Here is a 17,959-nt window from a genome sequence, read left to right on the forward strand (position 1 = left end):
CATACAAACTGTAAGAGGCTAATTAATTAAGATGAGCTATTATCAGCAGGAGAAAAAAACTTCTGTAGTGATAATCGAGTTCGCCCATTTAAACAGTTGCCAAGAAGGTGAGAGGATACTTAACAGAGAAAGATTCCTCCTGCTGATAATAGCTCATCTTAATTAATTAGCCTCTCACAGTTTGTATGGCTACTTACACCTTGTGTGTGCATGTGTGTCTCCCTTCTTACTATATGTTCCATTCTATGCATCCGATGAAGTGGGCTGTAGCTCACGAAAGCTTATGCTCAAAGAAATTGGTTAGTCTCTAAGGTGCCACCAGTCCTCCTGTTCTTTTTGCGGATACAGACTAACACGGCTGCTACTCTAAACCTGTCACTATTTCTCTCACACTTTCTCCCACCCCAACCTTTGGAGTGAGGTTTTCTGTCAGAACTCCTTACACTACAGGGGGTAAATTAAATCAAATTAACTTTTCAAGATCAGCCATCATTTCCTGTATGACTAACAAAACAAAAAACAAGACAACTTTCAGTTTTCCAAAATAATTCAGATCACACAATTAGTCTCTTACTCTTTAACCAATCACTTCACCTATAATTTCATTCTCATTAGTAACAACAACATATTCAAAGATCACAAATTCTTGTCATACATGTTCGTTTTCTTTTAATCCCCACTGCCAACAGCTATACCTTGGCTCAAGTGGTGGTTTGTCCCAACCACTTCTGTGAGTCCATATATCTCTAGTTCTTCTCCACGTGTGTTGGTGGACAAGGTCTCCTAGGTGGGAATGTTTGTATCATGAGGAAAAATACCTCTTTTCACTCTTTTTAATCTTTCAAAGTAGGAGAAGGTAGAGGAGAAGGGATGTAAATGCATACTGCAAAAGATAAAGCTGTCTGGTCTACACTAAAGACATTTATCGGTAAAAGTATATAGCTCAGGGGTGTGAAAAATCCACACCGCTGAGCAACATAGTTACAGAGACCTAACTCCCTGTGTAGGCAGCACCACATCAGCAGGAGAGCGTCTCCTGCCAACATAGCTACCACTGCTTGTGGGGGTTGGACTAATGACGTCCAACACGAGAGATCTCTCCCATCGGCTCATAGCGGTGCTACGGCAGCACGGCGACATTGCTGCAGCTGTGGCAACATCACCTTCATTGTGTAGCCGGAGGGCCAGATGCAAAACCATGGAATCAGGACTCAACATGCGAGTATCCAGGAGTCCGAAATTGGAGCCTGGCTCATTCGTTGCCTCAAAGGTTACCATCATTTCTACAGCCTGAAAGTCCTTGTTACCCAATCAGGCGGTCAGTCTGGGATCCACAGGGAAGGAACGTCCTATGAAGCTCTCTTTCTTTGGATCCAAACGGTGAAGGAGGATTGTTCTCAGTATAGCCCTAGTATCCTCTGGAACTGTAATCAGTGACACTGCACTAAGAAGTGGAGTTGTGCAAACAGTTTTCCTTGGGTCATTGGTCACCATCGCTTCCTTTTCTGGGGTGGAAACCAGGAACGGAGCGTGTACTCTTTCCACCCCAGTTCTTTCAAAGTCCATGGCCTTGGGTAGGGTACATTTACAATGCTCTGAAGTAGACTCCTTTACAAAACCACTAAAATCTCAACAGTGTTAGTGAGGAATAGCTTCCCAAAACATGCCCAGCTTTTCTTTAATTTGGTGGCACAGTTCCAGGCAAGGGACTGGATACAGGCCTGGATCAGAACCTCTTGGTTACCAGAGCTGGAGATTCTATTCAAAAATAGGGATTTTTCTGCAGCTATTACTTTTCCAAAACTGATTTCATTTTACACACACGTTTTTAGCACCCACAAAGGATAAATTCATTCAATCCTATTTCCTCAACATCTGTGTTGTGAAGGGCAGCATCTCCTAGACCATGGGATTAGCTAGGAGCGCTGTTCTGTAGGGCCTAGATTACACATGCTTTGGGAACCAAATACATGGGCATTTTGCCTAGTTCAAAATCATTTACCATGGAATTCTCTCCCCTGATTATCACAGACAATATTGACTTAAACAATTGAAATACACTGTAATCATATGCACATCCACCAATTAGTTGGGGTTCTGCTCGTTGTTCACCATTTCTGAGTGAACATTTTAAATCACGGCTGTTTCTTTGTTAGCTGTTTCTTTGTTCAACTTACTGGACAAAGAAACAGCAGTGATTTAGAGAGTTCTCTGCTGTTGACAGAACTGCACTTGAACTTTCTCCACGTCATCATGGAGGGATGGGGAAAAAGCAACGCTGAAGTGAGAAAATCAGTTTAGCAAATGGTCGTTTGTCTTAAATTCTCCAGTAAATCTGAGCTACTTCCTATCAAACTGAACTAATATCCGTTTGGCTGACCAAACGGTATTCAGGAAAGATAGAAACCCACATCACAGAGAGATAGAATACATGACAATGAAAGTGTCAAGTGAAATTTCAGAGCAGGTTACATCTGATTATTCAGAATTGGGACAAGAGATTCTCCCATCACATTCTTCTCTGATCCATTCAAACATACTTCACTCAGCACTGTCTCAAGAGTCAGTTATGTTATTTACAACATTTTTAGTATCATAGCATCCAAATAATGGGGGGGAAGGGGTGGGAGAGAGAACAGGACAGCCACTTAGCCAGAAGTGGCTTTAACAATAAATGGAACCTGGGATTTAAACTCCAAATAATCACACTGTGTTTGGGATCCATCTGAATTCCCCTTCCAGGTCTTTGACACTTTCATCTCCAGTCATAGAGACTGATATAGGATTAAAGAAGTCAAAGCATCATCTCCACGCACAGACAGCTGAGAACTCTTCCTCACATGACACTTTGAGAAGTGGATGGGTAGAACGTGATGAAGATAAACTCTGCATGGCTCAGACAAAAGGTAACCGTTCTGCAATGATGGGGAAGGAGGGAATCTGAGTCTCCCCATCTCCTTCCAGTGTCACGAAGGCTGAAATGACACTTCCCCCCCCGCCCCTACCCGTCTTCCTTTAAATATAAATTTTAAAAGTTCCCAGTATAACTGCTCTTCAGCACAACCCAGAGCAACGTGAGAACTGGCAATGATACAATCTATCATTGGTGACTCTGACAATAACTTTGCAATAGGAGGAATTGTATAAATGTGATACTCCCTGGTTCCCTGTAGGAAGGGCACACTCGAATTACTCATGGGACAATGGAGTTGATAGAAAGGACATATGGGTCAATTTCAAAACAGGGTGAATGGCAAAAATGGGCCACTCATGGGGGTGGTGGGAAGGGATAGCTCAGTGGTTTGAGCATTGGCCTGCTAAACCCACGGTTGTGAGTTCAATCCCTGAGGGGGTCATTTAGGGATCTGGGGCAAAAATTGGGGATTGGTCTTGCTTTGAGCAGGGCATTGGACTAGATGACCTCCTGGGGTCCCTTCCAACCCTGATATTCTAAGAAAAAAAGTACAGATAGCCCTAGAGGTTTTTACGGTCCTGATGTCCCTTGCAGTTTCTCTGATGTCTAACATGGGCTGAGTGCCAAGAGAAGGTATTCCCACACTCACTGCATTCATAGGGCCTCTCCCCTGTGTGGGTTCTCTGATGTTCAGAAAGGACTGAACTGCTAATGAAGCTTTTCCCACACTCACTGCATTTATAGGGCCTCTCTCCTGTGTGGATTGTCTGATGCCTAATAAGGTGCGACCTGCGATTGAAGGTTTTCTGACATTCAGTGCATTCATAAGGTCTCACATCGGTGTGGATATTCTGATGTTCAGAAAGGGCTGATTGGTGAGTGAAGTTTTTCCCACACTCACTGCATTTATAGGGCCTCTCCCCTGTGTGGATTCTCTGATGCCTAACAAGGGTCCAGCTGCGACTGAAGGTTTTTCCACACTCAGGGCATTCATAGGGTCTCATACCGGTGTGGATTGTCTGATGTTCAGAAAGGGCTGATCGGTGAGTGAAGTTTTTCCCACACTCACGGCATTCATAGGGCCTCTCCTCTGTGTGGATTCTCTGATGCCGTATAAGGGTCGAGCTGCGACTGAAGGTTTTCCCACACTCACGGCATTCATAGGGTCTCACGCTGGTGTGGATTTTCTGATGTTCAGAAACGGCTGAACGGGTAGTGAAGCTTTCCCCGCACTCACGGCATTCGTAGGGCCTCTCCCCCGTGTGAATCCTCTGATGTTCAGAAAGGGCTGAGTTGCTAGTGAAGCTTTTCCCACACTCACGGCATTGATAGGGCCTCTCCCCTGTGTGGATTCTCTGGTGTTGAAAAAGGCCTGAAGTGTGAGTGAAGCTTTTCCCACACTCACGGCATTCATACGGCCTCTCCCCTGTATGGATTCTCTGATGCCTAATAAGGTGTGAACTGTGAGTGAAGTTTTTCCCACACTCACGGCATTCATAGGGCCTCTCCCCTGTGTGGATTCTCTGATGCCGAATAAGGGTCCAGCTGCGACTGAAGGTTTTCCCACACTCACGGCATTCATAGGGTCTCACACCGGTGTGGATTGTCTGATGTTCAGAAAGGGCTGACCTGAGAGTGAAGCTTTCCCCGCACTCATTGCATTCATAGGGCCTCTCCTCTGAGTGGATTCTCTGATGCTGAAAAAGGCCTGAAGAGCGAGTGAAGCTTTTCCCACACTTACTGCATTCATAGGGCCTCTCCTCTGAGTGGAGTCTCTGATGCTGAAAAAGGCCTGAAGAGCGAGTGAAGCTTTTCCCACACTTACTGCATTCATAGGGCCTCTCTCCTGTGTGGACTCTCTGATGCCTAAAAAGATTTGAACTGTGATTGAAGGTTTTCCCACACTTACTGCATTCATAGGGCCTCTCTCCTGCATGGATTCTCTGATGCTTTATAAGGGCTGAGTCATCACATACATTTTCCCCACGCTTAGTGCATGTTTTTTCTCTCTTTCCCTGGAAGATTTCCTGCTGTGTTGTGATTTCCTTGAGGTCCTTGTGAATTCCCCGACTTGAAATTAACTTACCCTCCTCCTCCCCTGGCTGGTTTCCATGTTCTCTTTCTGGTCTGTGATGAGTCTCACAGGATTTTCCCTGCTCGTGACTCCTGGATGCATTTCTTTTCAATCTTTGCGATAATTCTCTGTGTTTATCCACTTGCTCAACATTTTCTTGCTGAGAATTCTGCTCTTCTTTCTCACACACCATTGCATCACCAGCTGTGATAGAGACAGAAACCTCAAAACAGGGACGGAAGAGGGAAGGCCAAACCAAAACAAATTCTGCAGAGAGGTCAAGTAAAAATCAGGAACTGAACTCCCCCAAACTCTTCCCCCAAATGTAGTAGTAGGATTTTATGTTTGTATTTTATAGAATTTAGAATGAAGGATAAAGAATAAGAATGTAGCATGTATTAAATGTATTTAGTGTATGATCTGATCAAATCCTGCCAGCCACCCTTTTTGAATAACAGAAAGGAAGGGCCTAATGGGCCAATGGATAGAGATACATCAGCCAGAATCTGTGTCTGGACTGATTTCAAGGCAGTAACAGACCTTTGAGGGTCACCAATTTGTTGTAGGTTTAGCATTTTAAAATAAGTAAACGAATGCCATGATTGTTTTCTTTTGCATTGGAATTTGATGTTCTTGTTCAAAATGTTGTATGTAAATTAATTCTGTTGTGTGTGTGAATGAGGAATGTGTGTGTTAAGAGATAAGTGTGAAGGCCATCGCTGAACCAGATGTATGAGGGAGGAACTGGAGACAGATGCAAGGGCACCAGGAGGCTGCAACAAGCCCCTAGTGAAATGTGAGAAGAGGGCAGATTGATGACTCTAAAGCTGAGACAGGCCCCTATCACAGGGGACAAGATAGCTGTGATCAAAACCAGCTTGGGATAACTCCCTGAGGATCTTGATGGAAGAAAAAGATAAAAGGATGAGAAGCACAATTTAAGAAAACAAGCACTCAAACACCAATTGATTACAGAATAATGGTGCAAAACTCATTGGTCCCTGTCAAGGTTCCTTCCCCACTCTGAACTCTAGGGTACAGATGTGGGGACCTGCATGAAAGACCCCCTAAGTTTATTCTTACAGCTTAGGTTAAAAACTTCCCCAAGGTACAAACTTTGCCTTGTCCTTGAACAGTATGCTGCCACTGCCAAGCGTTTTAAATAAAGAACAGGGAAAGAGACCACTTGGAAATGTCTTTCCCCAAAATACCGCCCCTCCCAAGCCCTATACCCCCTTTCCTGGGGAAGGCTTGATAATAATCCTCACCAACTGGTACAGGTGAACACAGACCCAAACCCTTGGATCTTAAGAACAAAGAAAAATCAGATTCTTAGAAGAAGAATTTTAATGAAAGAAAAGGTAAAAGAATCACCTCTGTAAAATCAGGATGGTAAATACCTTACAGGTTAATCAGATTCAAAACATAGAGAATCCCTCTAGGCAAAATCTTAAGTTACAAAAAGACTCAAAAACAGGAATATACATATTCCCTCTAGCACAGCTTATTTTACCAGCCATTAAACAAAAGGAAATTTAACGCATTTTCTAGCTAGATTACCTACTAACTTTACAGGAGTTGGAAGTCTGCATTCCTGATCTGTTCCCGGCAAAAGCATCACACAGACAGACCCCTTTGTTTCCCCCACTTCCAGATTTGAAAGTATCTTGTCCCCTCATTGGGGATTTTGGGTCAGGTGCCAGCAAGATTACCTTAGCTTCTTAACCCTTTACAGGTGAAAGGGTTTTGCCTCTGGCCAGGAGGAATTTTATAGCACTGTATACAGAAAGGCGGTTACCCTTCCCTTTATGACAGTCCCAATGAAGGAAAATCTGTATATAAACAGGGTGCCTTGCCATAAAAATTTGGGTTTGTCCTGCCAAGATTTCCCCGGAACATTGTGTAGCAACAAATGGAAATTGGCTCCTCCCTACCAGGGATCAGCCTAGCTGGCTGCTAGATCGATCCGGACTCCAGACTGGTAACTATAACATCGACTGGCGGGACAGTGTGTTTGTGTGTGGTGTGACTGAATGCATATATACTAATTACTGTATCTTCAATAAACACAGCATATTGCCTTCTCCCCTGAAAAAGATCTTGTGTGCTTCTCATAAGCATAAGATTTTTGGTGGAGAATTGCAAAAGGGTGAAAACATGCACTGTGATTGTTGAACATACTGCTAAATATTGCTAAAAGGTATACCATACATACAAAGTAATCATTCCATTGTACACACCCCCGGTCAGAGAAGATACACGCAACAGGAGTCCTAGCTCCAACCCATCTGTCGGGGAAAACTGGATAGGTGAATATACGCTCGGTCATAGCGGGACCAAGCTCAAAGCGTAGAGAGCATAGTGTTTCCCCCGCTCTGTCAGGCAGAATTCTTTTTAGTGGGTATAGACTTATGTCTTTTGTAAGTCCCAGCATGAACGTGGGCATGGAAAAGTTATAGAGGTAAAACAAATTCATAAAGGAAATGTTTAGGCAGTATTTTCTATGCGAGACCCAACTCTGAAGAATAAAGGAGTGTGGGAGAATAATGGCAGCACCTGCGTAAGAAATGTTTAAAAGGAAGCAATCCAATGACGATACTTAGTTTGAGAGATTACTCCCCTTTTAAACAGATCTTGCTCTGTTAAACCAAACTCTGAAGGATATAGGAGTTTGGGCAATGTAGTATTTTTTTGTGAATGATATTGTGATTTCCCCAATTTTAAAAGAAATGGTTAAGGAAAGGGACCAGGCGGGCCTCCTTGCTAAATTGATAGTGGAACAAAGCCTGTGTCCATGAAAAGGGAGGGTTCAGCGAGGAAAGTAGGGTCAGGCCCAGACAAGCAAGTAGGCAACAAAAAAAAAAAAAAAAAAAGGAAAACAGGTTGGAAGCCCTGAGGGCATAGTGGCAAAAAAGTATAGGCTTATGGAATTCAGATCCCTGGAACCCCACCGTATTCTTGCCAGCAAGTTAATGAAGTATGGGCTATATGAATGGACTATAAGGTGGATAGAAAGCTGGCTAGATCGTCAGGCTCAACGGGAAGCGATCAATGGCTCCATGTCTAGTTGGCAGTCGGTATCAAGTGGAGTGCCCCAAGGGTCGGTCCTGGGGCCAATTTTGTTTAATATCTTCATTAATGATCTGGAGGATGGCCTGGACTGCACCCTCAGCAAGTTTACAGATGACACTAAACTGGGAGGAGTGGTAGATACGCTGGAGAGTAGGGATAGGACAGAGGGACCTAGACCAATGAGAGGATTGGGCCAAAAGAAATCTGATGAGCTTCAACAAAGACAAGTGCAGAGTCCTGCACTTAGGACGAAAGAAACCCATGTACTGCTACAGTCTAGGGATTGAATGGCTCGGCAGCAGTTCTGCGGAAAAGGACCTAGGGGTGACAGTGGACGAGAAGCTGGATATGAGTCAACAGTGTGCCCTTGTTGCCAAGAAGGCTAATGGCATTTTGGGTTATATAAGTAGGGGGCATTGCCAGATCGAGGGACGTGATCATTCCCCTCTATTCAGCATTGGTGAGGCCTCATCTGGAGTACTGTGTCCAGTTTTGGGCCCCACACTACAAGAAGGATGTGGAAAAATTGCATAGAGTCCAGCGGAGGGCAACAAAACAAAACGATTAGGGGGCTGGAACACATGACTTATGAGGAGAGGCTGAGGGAACTGGGATTGTTTAGTCTATGGAAGAGAAGAATGAGGGGGGATTTGATAGCTGCTTTCAACTACCTGAAAGGGGGTTCCAAAAAGAGGATGGATCTAGACTATTCTCAGTGGTAGCAGATGACAGAACAAGGAGTAATGGTCTCAAGTTGCAGTGGGGGAGATTTAGGTTGGATATTAGGAAAAACTTTTTCACTAGGAGGGTGGTGAAACACTAGAATGCGTTACCTAGGGAGGTGGTGGAATCTCCTTCCTTAGAGGTTTTTAAGGTCAGGCTTGACGAAGCCCTGGCTGGGATGATTTAGTTGGGGATCGGTCCTGCTTTGAGCAAGGGGTTGGACTAGATGACCTCCTGAGGGCCCTTCCAACCCTGATATTCTATTATTATGATTCTATGAATGGTGAAATCGGAGTTGATGAAGGTGTCATTTTGGGAGATTAACAGGCGATTAAAAAAAAGACTGAAGTTAACTCTGCAGAGGCTGGAGGGAATTAAGCAGTTGAACATTGTAAAAATGTTAAAAAGGCAAAGGATTATTGTAGCAGGGCAGAGGTAAACCCTTAGATGCCCTGCTAAAAAGCTGGCTGCGCCCCGCTTTCTCGCAGGGAGGCCAGACGCAAGGGCCCAGGCACTCAGCAGGGAGCCCAGCTGCAGGCCCTAATAAGGGCTGGCTCAGAGTAATAAGCTGAGCCAAGTAGAGAGAGCTGGGCTGAGGTCTGGGAGGGCTATATAAATGCTGGAAGAAGCTCAGGAAGGAGGCTAGCCTGGGAGGAGACAGGAGGGCTACATCTCGGTCTCCTTACCAACTGACGGGAGCCTCAAGAGCCAGAAGACCCTGGGGAGGGTCTGTGAGGGAATAGCTGTTAGGGGAATTGGGGCTGCATAAAGCACTGTAAATAAAGACAGGCTGGTGAAACAGCTGAAGGTGGTGTTGGGACTCTTTATTTAACCAGCTCAAGCACAGGGCGCAGGGACAAGAGGGTGGACCCTGTGACAGTTATAGAAAGAGAACACTTGGTTTCCTTTGCAGCCATTCTGAAGGGAAAATGGGCTGTATTCCAAAGGAATGTCTGTAAATAAGACAGGCAGAGAGACAATCTCATTTAAATCATTAGCCTATGAGCAATTTAGTGAAATTCGCTAAAAGAACATAAGGGGTTCCTAGTGGAACATAACTGCCCCCAAATGTATACAAATGTTATCTATGTACAGCTGTGTAAAAATTCAAGCAGTGCAAAGAATGTTCAGAAAAAAAAGGAGTGTATAAATAGAGTGTGTAAATATGTGGAGTGTTTAAGACCTAAAGCAACACTCCTGGTTTGCAAAACTCTTGTTTTGTGGGTTTACGATGAATTGGTTTTGTTTTTAAATAATACAACTAAAATCCATTTGACTCTTTCATTCAAAGTTGCAAAACTGAGAAATTTTTTGCCAGATACAGGTAACTAGTGTTGTTTGATTTCGTATTTAGCGTTTAACCCTTTAGGTACCTTAATGCTTTATAAAGTTCAATATCTTTTCAAAAAGTTTTGCCTAATATCCAACCTAAACACCCTTCTCTCCAACTTGAGACCATTACTCCTTGTTCTGTCAATAAATGCCCTGTGCTAGGAGGAAGCAGGCAACCAATAGCTCATGCTAGTTCTGTTGTCCTCAGCACAGAAACCCCCAAATAACTGAAACCTATCATATTGGCTCTGTGAGGTTAGCCTCTGCAGAACCAGATATGGAGCATGTTAAGGCTGTCCAAATTGATGGCAGAGAATACTTGGGGCAGAGGGATACAGGGGCTCAGATCTCTCTGGTCAGAGAGAGTGTGGTCCCAAATGCCAGTATGTTGCCTGGCCAAATGGCAGAGATTGTGGGGGTGGGTGAAAGCAAATTCCTCATACCACTAGCTAAAAATCCATGTGGTTTGGGAAGTGTTTTGACTGTGGGGGTAATGGAACACCTTCTATTCTACCTGCTCCTTGGTAATGATTTTTTCCACGTAGCTCAGGTTAAAGTATTTACCTGCAGCAGGAGGGAGTGTTATGCTGGGACCCCCGAGGGAAAGGGTAAGGTCTCAGGAACTGCTGAGAGAATGGGAGAGTGTCTCCTTGATTCTTCTGCAGCTGGGGGAAGCCACATGCTTCCAGGTGAGAGGGTGGTTGAGACCAACTCCTGCACTGCAGCTGGAAGTAACACCACATCAGGAAGGGATGGGGGTGTAATGCCTGCCAGAGAAAGATCTGTCCAGGTTGTTAGCTGCCAGAAGGTCACAGCTGAAGCAGAGGGAAAAACACACTCTAGGGAGCATATGACAATGTGTCCCAGAGAAGGGGCAGGGGATCTCAGAAACCACTCAGGTGGTGAGGATTCCTGTGACTCTGTAACACAGGGAAGTAGGGTGCTTCCAAGTATGGGAGAGGCCGAGACAAGCTCCTTTCCAGCAGAAGTCAACAGGCCCTCAGGGACAGGGGCAGGAGAGGTGTCATCTGTAATTAAGGAAACTGTCCCAGTTGTTAGCTGGCAGAGTATTGCAGATGAAGAAGAGACGGATCCCTTCTTACAGAGCACAGAGAAATGTGTTTTATGAGGAGACCCAGAGGAGGAAACGGGGGAAGGAATAGTGGGAGTACAGGAATATCTTCTCACTAGTCACTTGAGGCAGGATGCCCAGGACACTAGGAGGATGGCACTCAGCCTGTGACCCAGGTTTTGAGAAGGAACTGTGTAACTGACTTCCCAGAGGGGAGCAGTCACACAGCTGACTTCTCGGGGACAGAGAAAGGGGTGGCGGAGGGTACCCCAATCCAGGTCCCAGTTTTTCAGGATGTTATTTCTGATAAGGTTTTGGAAAGCAAAGTTTTACATGAAGATGCAGCTCCAATGGCCTGTCACAGCAGAGGAGTTGAGACCAGGAAATTGCCATGTGGTAGTTTGCCAGAATACAAATGACCCAACAGACAGAGAAGGGGGTGTTTGCCCCCAGGCTGGTGAGAGACAGGGAGCAGTTATGGGAGAGCTGCTGGGAAAGGGTGAATCTGATCAAAGGGTAAACACATCTAGCCGAGACAGCACAGATCACAGCCCTCTAGGGCGCAGGGAAGGACTCAGTGCTAGGAGGGGGAAACACAAGGTAACCCCAAAAGGGGAGCTGGATTTTCTGCATACGTAAAGTCCTGGGGTTGGGAGATTGCTCCCCAAAGGGCCAGACAATGTGTAGGATCCCCATGAACAACTATCTTATCAGACCGTGAGGCACCAAAATTCCAGAAATATGATTAAATTAAGAGCTCACACAGAAGGGAACACTGGAGGGAAGGAAAAGCCAGTGACTGATTACATGGGAGAGACTCAAAGGAAACCACGGGTAATGAATAAACTAACCTCAAACTAGAATATCTGAACAGAGGGCGTGGTATCATAAAGATACTTGTAAACACCCAAAAACTTTGGTACTAATGTTAAGTTTTGGGGATAAGAATTTTGACACAGATGATAAACCTTATGATAATGCTACTTTTCAATTAAGATTTAAACCTGTTCACAGGTTATCACAGCAGAAAACCCCCTAAAAAAACCTGGTTTGCTGTGTGTGAATGGGGAAACTGCCTTTGAACTAGTCAGGGACTAATCCTCTTGCAGTAAACTAAGGGGGGAGAGGTGACACATTCTATACCTTGGGGAAGCATGCCGTAACCCCCGTTTTCCTCATTTCCATATATTCCCGATCTTATGTATAAAGCATGCCTTGTAAAGTATCAGGAGAATGGTTATGATTTGCTGAAACTCATTTCTCTATCCATACATGTATATCATTAATGCATATGATGTTATGAGAATTGTGTAGCATGGTTGTCACTAAAACATGCTGTAAGTTGGGGGAAATCAGCCAGATATTGGCTCCCCAGAGGCAACAGCAAGGAAAGTAACCAATGCCTGAGTGGGGTGTCAACCCATCAACAGCCACTGTCCAGCAAGGAAGCTCCATTGCAATGACTGACCTGCATGAGGCCACACCACAGGAATTGCTCAACTTTGCTTGGAGAGACTCATAAATGCTCACCTGACTCTGAATTGAGGGTGGGGGGGCAGGAAAGCCATGAGGGAAGAAAGGACATGATAAAAGGGAGACACATTTGCCATGCTGGCTCTCTCTCTTCCACCTACATCTACAGACATCACCAAGCAACTAAAGTGCTGATCAAAGGGGAGAGCCTGACTGAAAAGTAACCAGCCAGCCTGGGTTAGAAGCATCTAAGTTTGTAAGGACACTGAAAGTGTTAAGATCAGCTTAGAATGTGTTTTGCTGTTATTTCATTTGACCAAATCAGACTGGTTATACTTTAATTTATAATCATTTAACATCTATCTTTATAGCTAATAAATCTCTTTGTTTATTCTACCTGAAGCAGTGTGTTTGGTTTGAAGTATGTCAAAGGCTCCCCTTTAGGTAACAAGCCTGGTACAGATGAATTTCTTTGTTAAATTGACAAACTTATACAACCTTGCATCATCCAGCAAGCATTACTGGACACTGCAAGATAGCAGTTCCTAGAGTTGTGTCTGGGACCAGAGATATTGGCTAGTGTCATTCGCTTGCCAGTAGCTGGGAGCAGCTTACATGCCAGAGGCTGTGCGTGAACAGCCCAGGAGTGGGGTTTCTCACAGTAGAGGAGGGTAAGGCTGGGTCCCAGAGTCAAGGATTGGAGAGGCCTAGCAGATCACCAGTGCAGATAACACCAGAGGGGAACGTCACACCAGTGTGTTTGGATTAAAGTCTCTGGGGAATTCCATTTGGGATAACAAGGCTGGTGCATGTCATTTTCCACTGATGAAATTAAAGATTTAATATGAGCTTGTGCTGTTCAGTAATGTGCTGGATGGTGCAAGATGCACATTTCTGGGGGAAAGTCTGGCACTTGACAATTTGCTGGTGTTCTCCTGAGGTGTAATTCATGAGTGGCTGACTAGTAGCACTCAGTACTGTGTAGCTGGGAGAGAGTTACATGCTGGAGACGGGATGTTTACTGGCCAAGAGAGGCTGTTCTCACAGTCAAACAGTGGAAAAGGTACCCCAGGTTGGAGAACTGAGTGGATACAACTGTTCAACAGTCCAGACTGTACTCTGGGTAATGTCACAGAAACTCATTATAACAGAGCCTCTTACAACACAGAGAAAATAAATCCATGTCCCAGAAATTGAAGACTGCAGACAGAGGTCAAGTCTCCCTGGCACTGCTTCTTGCTGACAGAGGTCCAGACACAATGAGAGAGTCCTGGGGAAGCTGGGAACACTAAGAATGGGCTGGTGGGGTTCAGTGGAGAAAGGGAACAGGAAGGGCAGGGATATCACTGAATGCAGGATCTCAGCAGTACAACATATCAGGATAACATATATTGCAGCCCATTGGAAAACATAATCCCAACTATACATATAAAATGATCGGGTCTAAATTAGTTGTTTCCACTCAAGAGACAGATCTTGGAGTCATTGTGGAGAGTTCTCTGAAAACATCCACTCCATGTGCAGCGGCCGTCAAAAAAACAACCAGAACGCTGGAATCATTAAGAAAGGGATCGATAATAACAGAGAAAGTATCATATTGCCTCTATATAAATCCATGGTACACCCACATCTTGAATACTGGGAGCAGATGTCATCACCCATCTCAAAAAGATATTTTTGGAATTCGAAAAGGTTCAGAAAAGGGGAACAGAAATTATTAGGGGTATGAAACAGATTCCGTATATGGAGAGATTAAAAAGACTGGAACTTTTCAGCTTGGAAAAGAGACAAAGAAGAGGAGATATGATAGAAGTCTATAAAGTCAAGACTGCTGTGGAGAAAGTAGATAATGAACTGTTATTTACTCCTCCTCCTAACACAAGAACTGAGAGTCTCCCAATTAAAGTACTAGGCAGCAAATTTAAAACAAACCAAAGGAAGTATTTCTTCACACAATGGACAATCAACCTGTTGAACTCTTTGCCAGAGAAAGTTGTGAAGGCCAAGACTATAACAGAGTTCAAAAAAAGAACAAAATAAATTCATGGAGGATAGGTCCATGAATGGCCATTAGCCACAATGGACAGGGATGGTGTCCCTAACCTCTCTTTGCCATAAGATGGGCAACAGGAGATGAATCACTTGATGACTGCCTGTTCTATTCATTCCTTCTGGGACACCTGATATTGGCCACTCTCAGAAGACAGGATACTGGGCTAGCTGGACCTTTGATCTGACCCAGTATGGCCAGATTTATGTACTAGGGAATCTAATGAATCCAGCGCAATGGGAGGGAGTGGGAAAGTCCCTGGCTGTTGAGAACACTGGGAAATTAGAAGCTACAATTCAGGAACAACAGACTAAGTAGTCTGGAAAAGCAGAATGTGAAAAATAAGAATTGGGTCACGTGACTTCAGGAATGCTGCACTCCAAGATCCAAGGAATCTGCAGAGAAGAGAGATTGTGGCTACCGCACATGGTGAAGGGGGAGCATTGACTCTCCAGGTCTAAAGAAGTTTCACTAGCAACCTAGGCCATTTTCACATGCACAGGGGCTATCCAGACCTGTGAGGTGTTGCCTCATCTGTAATCCTGGGTGAGATTCAGTGTTCTGCTGTTGGAGCTCCCTTGTTTGGATTCCCCCAGCCAGCATTCAAGGTCTGTGTGATCAGTAACCCTGGACCAGCAAGCTCTGACTCCAGCAGCCTGCTTGTTATACACCAAGCACATTCTGGTCTGGGTGGAGAAGGCTCAGGATTTGAGAGAAGGTCAGGGGTAGGAACCTTCTGTTGGTTATGCTGAACCTAACCCCCAGTTTTATTTCAGCAAACAGGAGATATTTGACACTGTGAGATACTGCTCCTGTGCTCTGTTCCCGAAGTGTTCTGTAGGAGGAGAGGGTAGAGTGGTATTGTATGTGTCAGTGGCATGTTGGGGTGATGCAGAAACAGGACAGAGCAGAGGTGGCATCGTGGGGCTGGCATGAACCTTATCTCTTCATTTCCCCTTCCAAGAATCGAGGGCACAGGAATCCTTACCCAGGGAGGTCACATTCTCATAGTTCTTCTGCATGACGTCTCTGTAGAGGGCTCTCTGAGCGGAGTCCACCAGAGCCCAGTCTTCTACACAGCCACCTCCTCGAAGGTTACCGGCCCCTGAAAGAGCAAGAGTCCCACACTCAGTGCCTGCTGCCCCACTCACAGCCCCACTATTCGTGGGGGAGAGGAGCCAATCAAATGGAAGCTCTGGGAGGCTCACAGTCAACAGATTGCACCCCCATCCCACTCACAGCATCCAGGAAATGCCAGGGTGAGGGGGCGAAGAGAGAGACCCTCCTCTCTCTCAGCAGATCCATCACACTCCGACCAACCACAGACTGATACCGGAGATGGAGCCCCTAGCAGGGTCCAGGGCGAGCTCCCTGGCTGGAAGCCCAACACCCTCCTCCTTGTGAGGAGCTGGATATGAAGCGAGGGGCAGCTTCCCTGAGCCTGACTGGTGAGTGGTCCTTTCAAATCTCAGCGCTGCCGCTGGTTAGCTGGATCAGGCTCCAGCACTACGAGTCTGGTCCGTTTTCCCAGCCCCATGTAGCTGGGTTATTTTCTGTTCACCAGATTGGAGCATTTCCACCTCCGAACCTCATGGGTCTGTTCCAAGAATCTAGGCCACTTATTAAACAACTCCCAGCAGGTCTGCCACCCCCTGGCCTCCTCCCTTTCTCCACCCTGTGCATTTCCTGTCCCCGCTCCAACCTCCAAACCAGACGGTGCAAACCTTCCCCTCTCCGCTGTATTTGCTGCCCCTCTCCCTCCTGCAGGAACCCACCAGCAACTCCCCGATAATCCCTACCTGAACTGGCTCCTCTGCAGCCATTTCTCTCCCCTGTCCCATGGGAGGACGGGATCAGCTGGAGGGAAACTTGGGCGTCGTTCTGCAGCCTGGCCGGGCGAGAAGGGCCGTTGTGGAGGTTTAGGAACGGGCTTTAGTTCATTTCACATCACGACTCCCCCAGGCCCTTTCCCTGCAGACAGGCAGCCTAGATTCTGCCGTGCTGGGAAAATGCTTGTTCTCTGTATTACCGTGTAGACCGGGCCCCTCCTGCCAGGCTAAGCCCACCGAGAGATTTTCAAACTCCCTTCCCCTTCCCGCTCCCTCCATCCCGTAACAAAGTCTCTGAGCGCAAGGCTAGAGAAAAGCGGAACCAAAGGAGTCGCTTCCCCGCCCGGGCAGAGACCCGGCGTCTCCTCCCACCCCCACGCCGGGGCAGCCAGGTTGGGGGATGGCTCCGGGCTCCAACTTCCCACTGACACCGGGACGAACCGCTGCGGATAAAACGGGGGGGGGAGGGGAATCCCGCCCCCCCCCCCACGGGAGGGGAGTTTCAATGGACATGTGAGGAGGAGGGAGAGACGGGGGGGGATCAGGGGAGACCAGAGAGCGGATCAATGGGGGGGTGGGGGGGGAGTTTACAGCCGCGTGGGAGCTACCGAGAGGGAAAAGGGGAAAACCGGGGGGGCATTTGTGCCCGTGGGGGGGGGGGCACAAACAGGGACAGGATCCAATTAACTCCCCCCCTCCCCCCACTTCCCCCCCCGGGAATTTCCTGGCTGCACAGAGACAGTTCAACCCCCACCCCCCCCGCCGCCCGACACCCCCCTCCCCCCAAGGGACCCCCCCCGCGGGCCCCAGTCTCTGCCCCCCCCCAATCCCAGCCGTGCCGGGGGCAGAGAGTCACTTTCCTGCCCCCCCCCCGCGGGGTCTCCCACTCACCGGGGCGGGGGCGGGCAGAGCCCGGGGGGCGGGTCCCGGCTGGAGAAAGCCCCCCCCGGCCGGGCACGGGGGGGTTAATGACGGAGCCCCCCCCCCAACACAGACCCCAGGGCGGAGGCGCACCGGCTCGGCCGGCCTCCCGCGTCACACGCGGCGGAAGTGACGTTAGGCGCGGGGGGAGGGGGCGGGAGCACGAGCGGGGCGCGCACGGAGCATGCGCAGTAATAACAGCCGCGGAAACCCGCACCCTTACCTGGGCCGGAGAGGGCGGAAGCGGCCCCGGGGCAGGCTGGGAGATGTAGTTCCTGACTCTCTCGGAACGGAAGAGACGTGGGGAGGGGGGGCGGGGGAACCCGGCTGCGAAGGCGCCGCGGCTCTGCCGGGCTCGTGCGGGGCCGTTGGAGCCGGAGCAGGGTTTTAGGTCGCCCGGCTCTGGGCATGCGCAGATCGGGGGTGGGGGTGGGGTGGGAGTTGAGCATGCGCAGATCGGGGGTGGGCGGGCGGAGAGCCGGGCATGCGCAGATAGGGG

At 47.2% G+C, this 17,959-nt stretch overlaps 1 protein-coding gene across 3 annotated transcripts; it reads right to left on the bottom strand.

The window, feature by feature from the left end:
- Positions 1–234: 234 nt before the first annotated feature.
- On the bottom strand, positions 235–17,830 carry LOC140904226 (uncharacterized). 3 transcript variants are annotated; one of them, XM_073326659.1, is made up of 4 exons: positions 17,684–17,830; positions 16,510–16,598; positions 15,699–15,815; positions 235–5,192 (listed from the first exon to the last, which is right to left on the bottom strand). In XM_073326659.1, exons 3-4 carry the CDS (start codon positions 15,730–15,732, stop codon positions 3,475–3,477), a joined length of 1,752 nt encoding a protein of 583 aa, XP_073182760.1. In that variant the 5' UTR covers positions 15,733–15,815; positions 16,510–16,598; positions 17,684–17,830; the 3' UTR covers positions 235–3,474. The 3 variants fall into 3 exon arrangements, with proteins under 3 accessions (XP_073182760.1, XP_073182758.1, XP_073182759.1); XM_073326657.1 differs by lacking the exon at positions 17,684–17,830 and adding an exon at positions 17,431–17,588; XM_073326658.1 differs by lacking the exons at positions 16,510–16,598; positions 17,684–17,830 and adding an exon at positions 17,431–17,588.
- Positions 17,831–17,959: the final 129 nt, after the last annotated feature.

This window comes from Lepidochelys kempii, chromosome 28 (assembly GCF_965140265.1).
Source record: "Lepidochelys kempii isolate rLepKem1 chromosome 28, rLepKem1.hap2, whole genome shotgun sequence".
NCBI lineage: Eukaryota > Metazoa > Chordata > Testudines > Cheloniidae > Lepidochelys > Lepidochelys kempii.